This window comes from Cygnus olor, chromosome 4 (genome assembly GCF_009769625.2).
Source record: "Cygnus olor isolate bCygOlo1 chromosome 4, bCygOlo1.pri.v2, whole genome shotgun sequence".
Lineage (NCBI taxonomy): Eukaryota > Metazoa > Chordata > Aves > Anseriformes > Anatidae > Cygnus > Cygnus olor.
In genome coordinates, this window is record NC_049172.1 from 36,193,458 (window position 1) to 36,206,155 (window position 12,698).

Genomic DNA, 12,698 nt, shown 5'->3' on the forward strand with positions numbered 1-12,698 from the left:
TCTAAGAATTTATATGCTTTTTTTTAATTGTAACTGTTTGTCAAATTCTGCATATGGCCTTCGACTTGATTAACTACGGCTCACACGCTCTAGATCTAGCTGTTCCAACAAGCAATCCTTCAAAAGTGTCAATCCTCTTTTTGCACCATCCCCCCCAAAAAATCAAGCCCAGCTTTTTTACTACATCTGATCCTGTTTAAGAATCTACATGGAAACACAAGCGTCAGAAAACAGCAAAAGAAACATGCATTAAGTGTGAATGGGAACTTTTGTCTAGCACATCACGTGACTCAGTGCAGCTCTCCATACAAAGAGATGACGACAAACTGACACTATTTTCAGATTTTTTTTATAAACTGCTATCATTCTACTTTAAATCTTAAAATTCAAAACCTGTTTTTCATTTGATACCATGTACATATCTACACTTATAGTAACTCTTCCAAGTGCAATGTAATTCTTTTGTGTTGGTCATATCAAAAGCCTATTTGAAGGCAGGGGTATTAACTGTGTTTGAATAGCTTCCTGTATTCTTATTCCATACCCCAAGACTAATCCCATGAACTCCTACTGTCAGCAATAAACACCTACAGGTTTATTTTGCTTTCAAATCCCAAGCCCCAGACAACACAAAAATAAACTGAAGTCTGTCTATTTTTATGTTGTTTTTCTTTTTGCTTTTCTTCTGAGGCAAAGATACTGAAGAGCCTGGAAGTAGCTGTAACCCCAGAGGAGAGGAACGTGCTTGCCTGCACCTCTGAAACCCATCGCATTCCTTTTGGGGTGGAGACAGACTTACCCTCAAGGAAGGCAGGCAGCAGATCTGCCATCACCCTGCCCCAAGGCTGGCTGTGCTGGAAAATGGGTGGAGAAGCAGATTCAGTTTGTGACAGCCACTATCTCCACTGCCACGAAGGGTTTATCTGTTGTTGTTTTCACTTATAAAAGAGCAGGACAGTCAACATGTGACCAACTAGCTTGCTGGGAAACTCTAGTGTGGAAAACAGGCAAAGAGACAAGGTTGCTTTCCTCCTGCTAGGAAAGGTCATCCACATACCCTACCGCCATTCCCACCCACCTCTACCTGCAGAGATAGGGTAAAACTACAGGGCCCCATCTGCAAACACCAGAATCCCTAATCCAAGCTTACCAGGGTTTGGCAGAAGACCAAAGTTACCTGTCCTAGAAAAAGCAGAGAAGTCAAAGCTTGAGGCTTGCCCAAAATTCTCAAAGAACGTAGCTCCTGAAAAATGAATCTTTTTTTTTTTTTTTTTTAAAAAAAAAGTCATTCTGCCAATAAATTGCTGTACAAACTACGAACAGCAAAACCTTCTTGCTTAATTCAATTCTTGACATGGGGCCTAAACTCAGCTTTGTCCAGAAGTGACAGACTGGTATGCTATCTTGGCACATTCTCCTAGAGGTGGCACTTCTTAAAGGTATGTTTTTACACAGAATTACTTGTATTATTATGAACAGATATTATATTTAATAATACACAAGCCGTACAGACACAAATGCCTGATTTTTAATTATATGTTGTAATACCACCAGCTCCAAGACAGACAACTATCATGTTGTCATTTATCCAAAATTGCTGCCATTTACCTGCAAAAAGGAAGGAAAATACATCACCGTAGCCTCAGGTATTTTGATCCTGAAGTTGTAATTTTGGTGCAAAGAAATGCAATTAAATACAGTCCTTCCTCTATGAAGCTTCAGTTAAAAAAATAATAAAAAAGATGCTTAGAGAGTTCAGCAGTTAATTCAGTCTCTTTCATCTCAGTTAAAGTTACCTTATGAACACTTCCCTCATGTATACCACTAAGAAGGCAAACACTATAAAGTGAGATTATTTTCTACAACTGAAAGCGTGCAGAATGTTCCAAAAAGCTTCAGATGTTAATCATGAGAAACAAAACTTTTGTTAACAGCTGGAAGCAAGACCAAACACAAGCACAAAAAACAGACTACGTAATTTTATTAGAAGCCAGTTTTGAAAAAATACAACCAGCATGAAGCTAATACTATTTGTACAACTACAAACACTTTCTAAAGTAAACAAGCCAGAAATCCATAAAAAAGAACTGCAATAGCCTATTCAAGAATTGGTAAAGCAGGAATTACGAATAAACAGCACTTTCCTTTTGATCTGGAGATAGCAGAATTTGTTCTTCCCCCATCCCCCCAAAAAGAAAAATGTAGTACTGCCTTAGAAATACTTGTTTGTACATATAAGACTCTTAATTCACATTAGAGCCCCTAGAACGGCAGCAAATTATATTGGACTAACAATGTTCACCTGTACACAACATACCTGCCTTGACAAGATTATCCCTTTCTGTCTGATCTTTCTGTCTGCCTTGCTCAAGTAATTTGCATGACACAAGGTCTGTCCCTCCTAATGAAATACTGCAATTAAATTGCAACAGATTAAATTGCTTCTATTGGCAATAAAATGTTTAGTCATTGAAGCATGGAAAATTTTAAGGTCAGTTTAAGAGAAGTCCCAAGACATGGTCACTGCAATGCCACAGAAGAAGTTTGGATGAAGATAAGGTGAAAATAGATTTTGGGATAAAACTATAAGGTAATATAAAATAGTATCTTTATTTGATTTGCTCTGTGTAAAAACAAAACTTGCATCCCATCAGTTGTACTCCCCTTCTTGATTTAAGAAAACAATTTACCTAATATAGTTTGGTTAAGTCTATTTTTAGACTAGAAAAAAAGGATAGCAAAACTAAAGACATATGAAATACCCAAACCAAAGCTATCTACAATACATGAAATTAGTCTTAATTAAGACTGCTATATCTTGAATCACTGATGCTCCTTTCACTTTTTAAGTGAGACTTCCGTCAAAGCCAAGAGCCAAATTTAACGAGAAATAAATGTTTTAAATGTTTACATGAGATTACATTTGATTCTAGCTGTATGATCCAAAAGCCATGTCAAAAAAAGGCTAGCAAAGTTAAAAAAAAAAAAACAAAACACACACCCCAGAATTTCTAAGCCATCATTCCAAGATTTTAAAATTTTCAGAGAAAAAAAGGACACTGGAAACAGTTTTCTGACTAGCACTCTCCCCTTTCTAAATAGCTCTGTTCAATACCAAAACAGAAGGAAAATGGAAGGGTTATATCCCATCTGAAAGGTGTCCTCATCAACCAAAAACAACACCACTGCTATGCACACACCGGGGAGTAATAAAGCACTCCAGAGGCCTCCAAAACATATGCTCATTTTGACAGTCAAGGCCTAGACTTTTTAAAACTAAACTGTCCAGTAAAAACATTCCTTTTCTCAAGATATCCAATTCACATTTATTTAAGATAGTTGCTTTCTCTAGCATTTTGGCTTACAGTCGACTGAAAGACAGGCAAAACAAGGTCATCTGCACAAAACTGGAAGTTAAATTTATGGTATTTCATGATTTCCTTTGACTTTAATATATACGTTGCTTAAACTCAATGTTCAACACCGCAAGATTTTATGCTTACGTGGAATAGCAGATGTTGTGCAGCATCACAAAAAGCTGGAGACATTAATTTGCTTTTCCACTTCCTCCCCCTGCTCCCTGTTAGTCTTCACTGAATTGTAATCCTTTGCGATTAGCTGCACCAAATCTTATTAACACATCTACCAAAAGAGAGAACCATGATGAAAGGGTATCCACAGCCTGCTATAGATCCAACTGAGAATGATCTTCAATAACATGAAGTCAGAATTTGAGTATTTCATCTTCTCTTGGATCTTCTGGTCTCAAAATAAATGTTACTATCTAACAACATTAAGAACAACTGTTCTCTATAAGAAACATCTTTAGAAATATATGGCTTTTTTGCCATGTCCAGCAGTTCACCCGCACTTCAAGAGGAACAGCACAATTTCTGTAACTTCAGTCTGACTTTCCTACGTGCCCCAGAAAAACAAGTGCTCAAACAGTTCAGGTACTAGCTGTCTGACCATCCACGACAAGAAACATTTAAATTCACAGTGTATGTCAGTATGGTATATTACATGAAAAATCAGACTAACTAGTGGAAGAAAATCATCTTTCTTCGCACATCTGTACAGGATAAATACTTGCAGATTGAGTTCCATGCTGCAGAAGTGAGATTTATGCCCAAAGATCGAGCTTGCAAGGTAGGTATACCCCCAAAATTATAACCAAGTCCATTTTAGCACCTTCAGTTGGCACACAAAACAATGCATCTTCCTTCTATGAACAAAGAAAGCATTATGTCTACTTGTGCTTTCAAATTCATGGTTTAGGTTTCACTAACTTATGTTTATAAATATCACAAGTCAAGATACTGCTTCCTACACTGCGCACAGAAGAAGGGACCGACTTCTGTCCAGAACATAAGGCTTCTGCACTAACGCTTCTGCACTGGTTCCTGCAAGATCTTCACCAACTTCTGCAGGAGGCACAAGTACAATCAAGTTCAGAATACTAAGGTGTCACAGAACATTACCTGATTACACTCACCTACTTTAACTTGACCACCCAGCTTTACAGGGACAGCACTCGATGTCAAACAAGCTCATCTTGTTGTGTTTTCTGTGCGTGTGTTCGTGCATGTAAATCAACTGGCTTCTTAGATTTGCTCACTATGCTGATGCAAGATCACAGAAGGTTTTAACACAAACAGGTGCCTTCCAGAAAATGGGCTTTTGTCATGCACTTCAGCTTCTACCAGATTACAACTGTTCTGCTGAATAAAACATTTCTTAACACCATTACATATCTTAGCACACTTATGTATTGCTCAAGAGAAAAAAGGTACCTATGTGATTAGTGCCAAAGAGTAAACGCCAAGCAAAACCACAGTAAAATATTCCACTGTTATTACTTCCATACCTATACTGTCTTAAGTACAGGTATGGAAAAAAAATGCTTAGCTTCAGCTACACCATACTTAGATTTAAAAATCACAAAGACACCTAGCTGCTCTTTACCTCAGTAGATGCTACAACCAAGCATCAACGCTAAGATCCTGGTTGTAAGCATATTTGGTTGTCCTACTGAGCCCCAGACACCACCCAAATGAAAGCATAGCTGTCCTAGGAGAGAATTGCAAAGAATTATTCCCATTCACTTCATTTTTTCCTTCCCTGCTTTACCAAGGACAGCTGTGTTTAAATATCTGGTTGCTTCTTAACACAATGACAGTAGAAAATTCTCTATACTGCTACCACAAAGAATGAGCTATTTTAACTGGCATGTGCAATGTAGCAGAGAACTATGAAGCCAGGGTTTGCAAGTGCTTTTTGAAGTACAAATTGGGATAAAGTGGATTTCCAATTACGTCTTTAAAAATAAGGGAACAAGAGCAGTAAGAGTGCAAGTTGGTGACAGCAGGTTAGAACAAGGGCATAGAAGTTCGCAAAATTGAAGGCAACAGAAGAAGTTGGAAAAGTAAACAATGCAGAAGGTAACAGAATCCATGAAATATGGCGGTCCTGCATCCCTATGCAGAGACAAGTCCATTCATGCTACTCGTGAAAGCATTGCACAGGCTGTAGAGACCTATGCAGGATTTAGCCCCAATTCTCTTTCCCTACTTGTCTCCTAAATCCACATCCTGATCTTGGAGCAACAGTGTTCTCCCCCAAAACCTGCTGCTGAAAACCACCAGCCTATTCCAGCAAAGAAACTGTTCTGAACACCAGCTCCAGGGAACGAACAACAGGTGCAAATGGTTATTGGAAAGTTACTTCCACACCTGAAACACATGAACATGACATCAAAATACCACTGCTCTGAGGGGGAGAAAATATACATGGCATTAAGGCACATATCCAAGTCAATCTGTTTTTTCCACCTGTAGGACAGTTTACTTTCTTTTTTTAGCCTCCAAATGATTGTAAGCTAGCTTTAATACTGTGTCCAACTGTTTCAAACTAAAAATTGAAGTCGCTGTGAAACACATGTCTATGCACTAGCTTCAAAGTGCTCCTTTTCACCCTTCCTAAGAACTGAAACCACGTTTAACTGCAATTTCAGACTTATCTCCCTTCCCAGATGGTAACCTGGATTTGCCCCAACACTCGCATGCAAAATCTAATAGGGCGTGAAGTTACAATTTTCCATATATATATGTGAAAAGTATGCGTTACAGAAAAGCAGTTTCCTATTGAAATCACTTTCCCATCTTTTCTCCTGGTGCAGTCTCTTGAAATATCACCAGGATAAAATATGGCTTTAAAAACATAACTTTTCTGTGCCCTAGCATAAGTTTAGAATTACAGAGAGCAGAAGCCAATGCTTCAATCAGTGCACTCAGTTCCAATTTATTTGTCAACTTTTTCTTTGCTTAAAGACTGTGATCACGACCTCAGGATCACTTTTATGCCTTTAAAAATGAGCGTGACCCTTTAGCCTACAACTGATCAGGCACCACAGACGAGCAAGAGAAATTTTACTTCAAGTCCTCCTTTAAACACAATCTCTCCTTTCTCTTACACATGAGAGTACAAGCAGAAAGTCGTCTGCAACAGCGTGCAGGATTTAAACTTATGACCTTATGGCCTTGGGTGCACACAGATGTTAAACGAAGCCCTGCCAGCACAGGCTGACCATACTATCACTGATAGTCTGCCTCCTCAAAAAGCAGATCCCTGTTCTAAGTGAAAATAAAGCAACTGCTCTGTTAGGACAGGGATCCACCTGACCAACACTACAGCCACTTTTACCGTCAAAGGTTCTGATGCTATTCTGATACAGAAGCAGAGCTAGAAATACACTGAACAGAAAGTTATATGGAAAAAAGCTAACATATTAGGGACTGATTTATGCTATTAATTTAGGGCAGCCAACTCTCACTTACACTTTCTTCCACCAACAGTGTTAACTGTACACGATTTAGGGCTTGAGTGGGAAATTAATTCGAACTTTTGAAACATTAATAGTTTTCCCAATTCTCACACACTGGTGAAGTGGCATCCTGTGAACCTACACATACACACAGAGGCTCAGCCAAAAATACAGCCCGCGTCCAATTCACCAGGGAAGCACAGCACTCCCGTGACCCATCAGGTCATTCTCTGCAAGTCTGATCCTGTGCCCTTGGCGTGAACAGGATTTTTGTCACTGGGAACCGGTGAACAGACTATTTTTTTTTTTTTATAATTAACTTTAAGAGCCAATTTCATCAATTCCCTGCCATTTAAAAAGTTGCCCACAACAGCAACAGCTCCTTTCCAAGAAGCGGTCATTAATCGCTAACTGACGGAAAATAGCACGGTTATGTTAAGATTGAATTCTCAAGCAAAGGTTTAGCTGCCTCAAAACGACATCGAGCTGCAAAGGCCGTTTCTATTTAAATACCACCCAACAGGCTAAACAAAGACGGAAAGAGAAAGAAAAAAAAAAGCCCCAACATTTTGTACCAATTACACAGATACCATGAGGCGGCTTCGGTGCCAATGGGAAAGGGCTGAGCAGAGATGACTTCTGGCATCACCCGTGCCTCCTACGTGACTTGACAGCAGCGTCTCCGCCAGCTCCGAGGAGCACCAGCAGCCTCGCTGCTGCCCTGTCACGAAATCTGCCCTCTCAGCAAACACGCTCCATTTTCCTGCGAACTCAGTGGCAGCTCCGCTAAAATATTTCCTTCTGAGCACCAGCGGGCAGCTGTTAACACGAGGAAAAGGCACTTTTCTTGCAGCTCCCTCCTCCACCCGACCTGCAGTGCTCCGGTCCCAAGGGCAAAGGCTCCCCCGGCCCTGCGGGGAGCGCTCCCGGGGCATCCCCGCCCTGGGGGGGGGGCTCCTTCGGGCCGGCCGCCCCCCGGGGCCGGGCCGGGGCAGCCGCAGCAGTGTTTACACGCAAAACCCCGATATATCCCGAGCCCGGATCCCCGGGGAAGGCGGAAAAACTCCGCCCCTCTCCCCACTCTGCTGGGAAAGGCGATAAAGCCGCGGCAGGGAATATCTGACCGCTCGGCGTTTCGAGGGGACAAGCAGAAGGGAGTTAAGAAAGAAGAAGAAAGGGAAAGGGAGGAAAGGGAGAGGGACGGGGGGAGCCCGGTGGGCTGGGGAATCGGGCGAAGGGCGGCTTGGCCGCCGGGCCCAGCCGGGAGGGACGGGGCGGCGGAGGCCGGGTAGGGCGAGGGGGGGACCCGCGGGGGACGGGGAAGGGGAGAGAAGGGAAGGGAAAGAAGGGAAGGGAAAAGAAGAGAAGGGAGGGCGAGGGCACTCACGTAGCGCTTCAACTTCTTCTCCGGTGGGGACTTTCGGAGCCAGCCCGAGCAGACCACCTCCCCGCCGCTCATGGCTGGGCCGCCCGCCCGCCCGTCGGGGCGCTCCTTGTCCTCCTCCTCCTCTTCCTCCTCCTCGTCGTCCTCCTCCTCCGGCGGCAGCCGGGCCGGGCCGGGCCGGGCCGAGGGAGCCCCGAGACGCGGCGGCAGCGCCGCGCCCGCTCCGGCCTCCTGGGGCTGTGCGGGGCGAGGGAAGGGGAGGGAGGGAAGGAGAGAGGGAGGGACGGGGAGCGGCGTGTGTGTGTCTGTCTCTCACGCACAACAAGCGGAGGGGCAGCGGGGCTGAGGCGGGAGGCTCCCCCCTTCCTCCTCCTCCTCCTCCTCGCACCAACTGCGGCAGGCAGACAGGGACGGCCGCCGCCCCGCCACAACTTCGGCTCCGCCGTCCCGGGGCAGGATCCAGCCGCCGCCCCGCCTCGGCGGCGCCGCCCCCAGGACCCTCCCGCCGGGGGCTCCCCCTCTCCTTCCACTCCCCTCCCTCAACGACTAAGCGGGCTCGCCCCTTCCCCTTCCCCTTCCTCCTCCTCCTCCTCCTCCTCCTCCTCCGAGGGGAGCGGCCCGAGCGCACGGCGGGGCCGGGTCCTCCCCCTGCCGGCCATTAGGGGGCCGGGCACGGCACCCCCCCCCCCGCCATTCCCAACAACAAGGGCCGGCAGGGGAGAGGCGGGACCGGCGGCTCCCTGAGGGATCCTGGGAGCTGTAGGCGTCGCCGGGAGCGGCCGTTAGGGGGGCGCGGTCCCTTCGTTGAGGGGAGAAAAGAGGGGGGAGAAATCAATAAACCAACACACTAATACACCAACAAACACAGCCTCGCCGCCCCCAGCCCAGCCGGCCCGCTTTTAGGACCGGTTTGGGGCGTGGGGAGTGGCGGGGGCGGTGAGGGGGTCCCGGCTGCGGCGGCCGGGTCGCTGAGGCGAGCGGCAGTTTGGATAAGAAATGTTAAAGCTGCCGCCGAAGTGTTGGTTAATTCTTTGAAACGCACCGCAAAGTCGTTCGTTTGAGATGAGAAAAAAACAAAACCCCTATAAAATTGCATAAAAAACACCTCAGTAAAAAAAAACTTTAAAAAGTGCATTAAAAGCACTTCAGTAGGAGTAAACTCCTCGTAGCTAGTTTCAAACTGCCTTGGCGGAAAAAAGTAATAATTATAAAAAAAAATCCCCACGTACAAAGGTGGTCTGTGAGGGCAGAAAAGGCAAACGGCAGAGCCGCTCCTTTCCGGAGCGAGTCTCTGCTGATAGTGCTCTACGTCTTTTGCACTCCACCGAAAAGTATCTCCTAATAAAAAGTCTTTTGTTATGATTATTACTTTATTATTTTACGGATTATTTAATTGCAGCCTTCTGGGATGGGACTGCTCTGTTGTTTGCTAGCAACAGTGCTCTTCCACCACAGAGAGCTAGTCCCCCTAGTGTGCCTTTGTTGAAGGAAGAGTGTTGTTCCACTTGCTGTGATCCATCAAGGTATTTCGCATTAAAGAGTTGCAAAACAACGTCTGTATCGTTTTAATGGGGTCATTTGCAGAAATAACAGGAAAATCAAAGGTGAAAGCCTGAAGCCTTTAAAACCAGTACATAATTCACTGTAAATCTTCACACATAATTATTTTCATTAATTCTTGAAGTGTTATGACAGGTGAAATGCTATTCAGTGGTAAAAGAAAAATCATCAACGAGCAAATATTTTTTTTTGCCAAAAACATTTAAAAAGAGAAAATAGGTTAATTATGTGTTTTGTCAATGTTAAGAAGTGCACACATCCTAGCATACAAAACATCTTCACTGACATTTCTACACAACATCCTTGCAACTGCCTCATTGGGCTATTGACAGGAATAATAAGGAAAGTGATTTGATGCATGCAGTTGGTAGCATAACTTGAAATTGTAGTGTTAGGTTTAGATTTCAAGCCAGGTTTCACTATACCTCACTTAAGTTGCTAATGCAGTTTTTTGAGAATCTTGACATTTGATTTTACTTCCAAATGTCAGATAAGACCACAAAATTGTCCAGTTTTCTTTAGAAACCTGGAGACCATTTAGTATTATCAGAGCACAATCACGTAGAATGGGTGTAAACATACTAAAAATACCATTGTCATTAGCATGTTAAAGTATGATCCAATCATTCATTTAAATCCCATTAATTAACCCCAATCTTGAGGGCTAATCAAAGAAAGACAGTCTTTTGGCTTAAGCAGACTCTATGGAAGCACCAACCAAACAAGCTTTCTGGCCCAAAGACACAAAATTGCCCGAGTTCGAATTTCAACACTACATTTGCATTTTAAAATACCCTGAAACCAATGTCAGCCTGGAGTCCAGCATTAGTTTGCCATATAGCTTCGGTAAGAATCTACTTGCTTGAAAATAGCTGTCCAGAGACAAATTCTATGTGTAGGTGTCATCCCTGCCATATAATGATAAATCACAAGTTAGGGAAAAGGAGTTAATGTCAACAATAGTGATAAATAATTAGAATGCAATAAAAACTTTCTTTTAGACCATATCTTGTTGCTGAATCTTATAAAATTGTTCAGTTTATGAAAATATATCGAAGAAAGATTTCCAAGTGACTAATTAAGATCTTGTCTGTTGGACTGCTCCTTTTCTAATCATGACAGTGGATTTCCTTTCCTGCTCTCAGCTATTTGAATTACCCATTCACAGTTCCACCTGCACTTTCACTAGTAATGTCAAGAAAGGGCTGCATGAAGCAGTACTTCTCCTTCAAAGTAAGTTAACATCTAGCAAAACCAAGACTATTAATATAGTGGATTTCCAAGCATAACCAGCAAGGTTCCACAGTTTGTAATTTAGATATCTCATAGTAAGGGAAACCAAAGCAATTAAGAACTCTAATGAAATGCATAAACAGTGCAATACTTAGGTCTGACTATTAGGATCTGCACAGTTAGAGCTGTAAACATGTCTCTGAAGAGAGGTTAGTAGGCACAAGTGAAATAACTTAAGCCATGCAGAAAATTCCTTACATTCAGCTAAGTCAGGGTAGGGCATAATTTCCTGAAATTGGCATATGAATCGCAAAGCCTCTGCCAAGAATGAACGTTTCAGGTACTTTTCCTGCTGTGTCTTGGTTTTGAGACCTTAAACAAGGTTAAGCACAATCCATTTTGTCACTCTCCTGACACACGTCTTGTACTGGGGGGCGCAGGCTCCCCCCGGTCTCAGCATGCTGGGGAGGGCTCACGGCGGAGGCGCTGGCTCACGCTGCCGCTGGGTTACTGGGTTAACTGACCGCTGGGGCTCTATGTCAGGGTAAGGCCACCCTCTCCCCTCACTTTGACCCCGCAGGTTATTTCCGTACAAGTGTGCTCTTATTCAGGAAGCTGAGAATAAAGATCCTTTCAGGTCAATTAATTACACTATGGAGGTCTTCTCTGTTTTTGTTCAAGGGCTATTCTGGAGGAAAAAAGGATTTTCTCTGCCTTGCTAGTGTACCAGTGATGGCCTAAAAAGCCAAAGGGGTTTCACTGTGCTCACTAAGATCCGTCTTACTCTTTTGTTCTGTGAATCATCATAGGCCCGAGGAACCGCTGCCTTATTTTCCACGAGTTTCCCTTGCTTTATCCTGACTTTTTTTTTTAATAGCGTTAAGAAAACAAAAAACTGCTACCAGTCATTTTGCAGTTGGTGGAGGCTTTCTCCATTTCTAAAAAAGAAGCTTACAATTGGCACTTATGTGCAGCCAAGGAGCGGATGTGCCCAGCTGAGCCGCTAGCGAGCGGAGCTCGGCTAGAATTCCCGCCGGCTTTAATGCCAACATAATTCCAGGCCCAGCTCCTGCACAGTTGCATGTGTTACTATTTATGAATCCCGTATAGCTGTTGTCGTCCAAGGCAGTATCCATTTTGTGATCAGATACCGCGATGAACTGTGTTGTGCAGAACTGTGAACAAAAGGCAGTTCCAGTGGCAAGGTGACACTGTGCCCTGGTGTGTGACTGCCACACGCACAGTCATGGGGCTTTTGCCACAGGCTGGCTAACTGCCTTGGACGTCAGGCTCCTCTGACTTGTTTCATCTCAATTGCTACCTTCATCCTGCGAGCATGTGAAAGATGCTTTCATTCCTCCACTGACTTTGTGTTCCTTTGTGCGTGCCTTCCAAAGTGTTCTAAATGGCTTCTCCAAAATTTTGGAGTAGACTATTTATATAATTCACCACATAAAGTAGGTCATGTGTAAATCCATTTGCCTCTGGTTTGCCTGCCAAACCCTCTTGACAAAGGAAACAGGAGCTAATAGATGAGGAGATTAAATTCATATGGATTTGTTTTTAAAAATATAAATGATACTAATTTCTCATGCAAATAGCTTAGAAATTCTGGACTTGCATAAAAAGACGCTGCTCACTACAGCTCTTGACTTTGTATTGTGTGATGTGAAAAACTATGTATTTATTCCACTGTAG

General features: G+C 43.5%; 1 protein-coding gene across 3 annotated transcripts in view; it reads right to left on the bottom strand.

Annotated features, from left to right (window-relative positions):
* The window catches only part of GAB1 (GRB2 associated binding protein 1), a 98,458-nt gene extending 89,686 nt beyond the window's left edge, over positions 1 to 8,772 (bottom strand). The window contains exon 1 of one of the 3 annotated variants that reach the window (XM_040554611.1): positions 8,211 to 8,772. In XM_040554611.1, the coding sequence (XP_040410545.1) occupies positions 8,211 to 8,282 (72 nt within the window). In that variant the 5' untranslated portion in view covers positions 8,283 to 8,772. The remainder of the gene's footprint in view (positions 1 to 8,210) is intronic. The other 2 variants (XM_040554608.1, XM_040554610.1) reach the window with 2 other exon arrangements.
* Between the last annotated feature and the right edge of the window lie 3,926 nt (positions 8,773 to 12,698).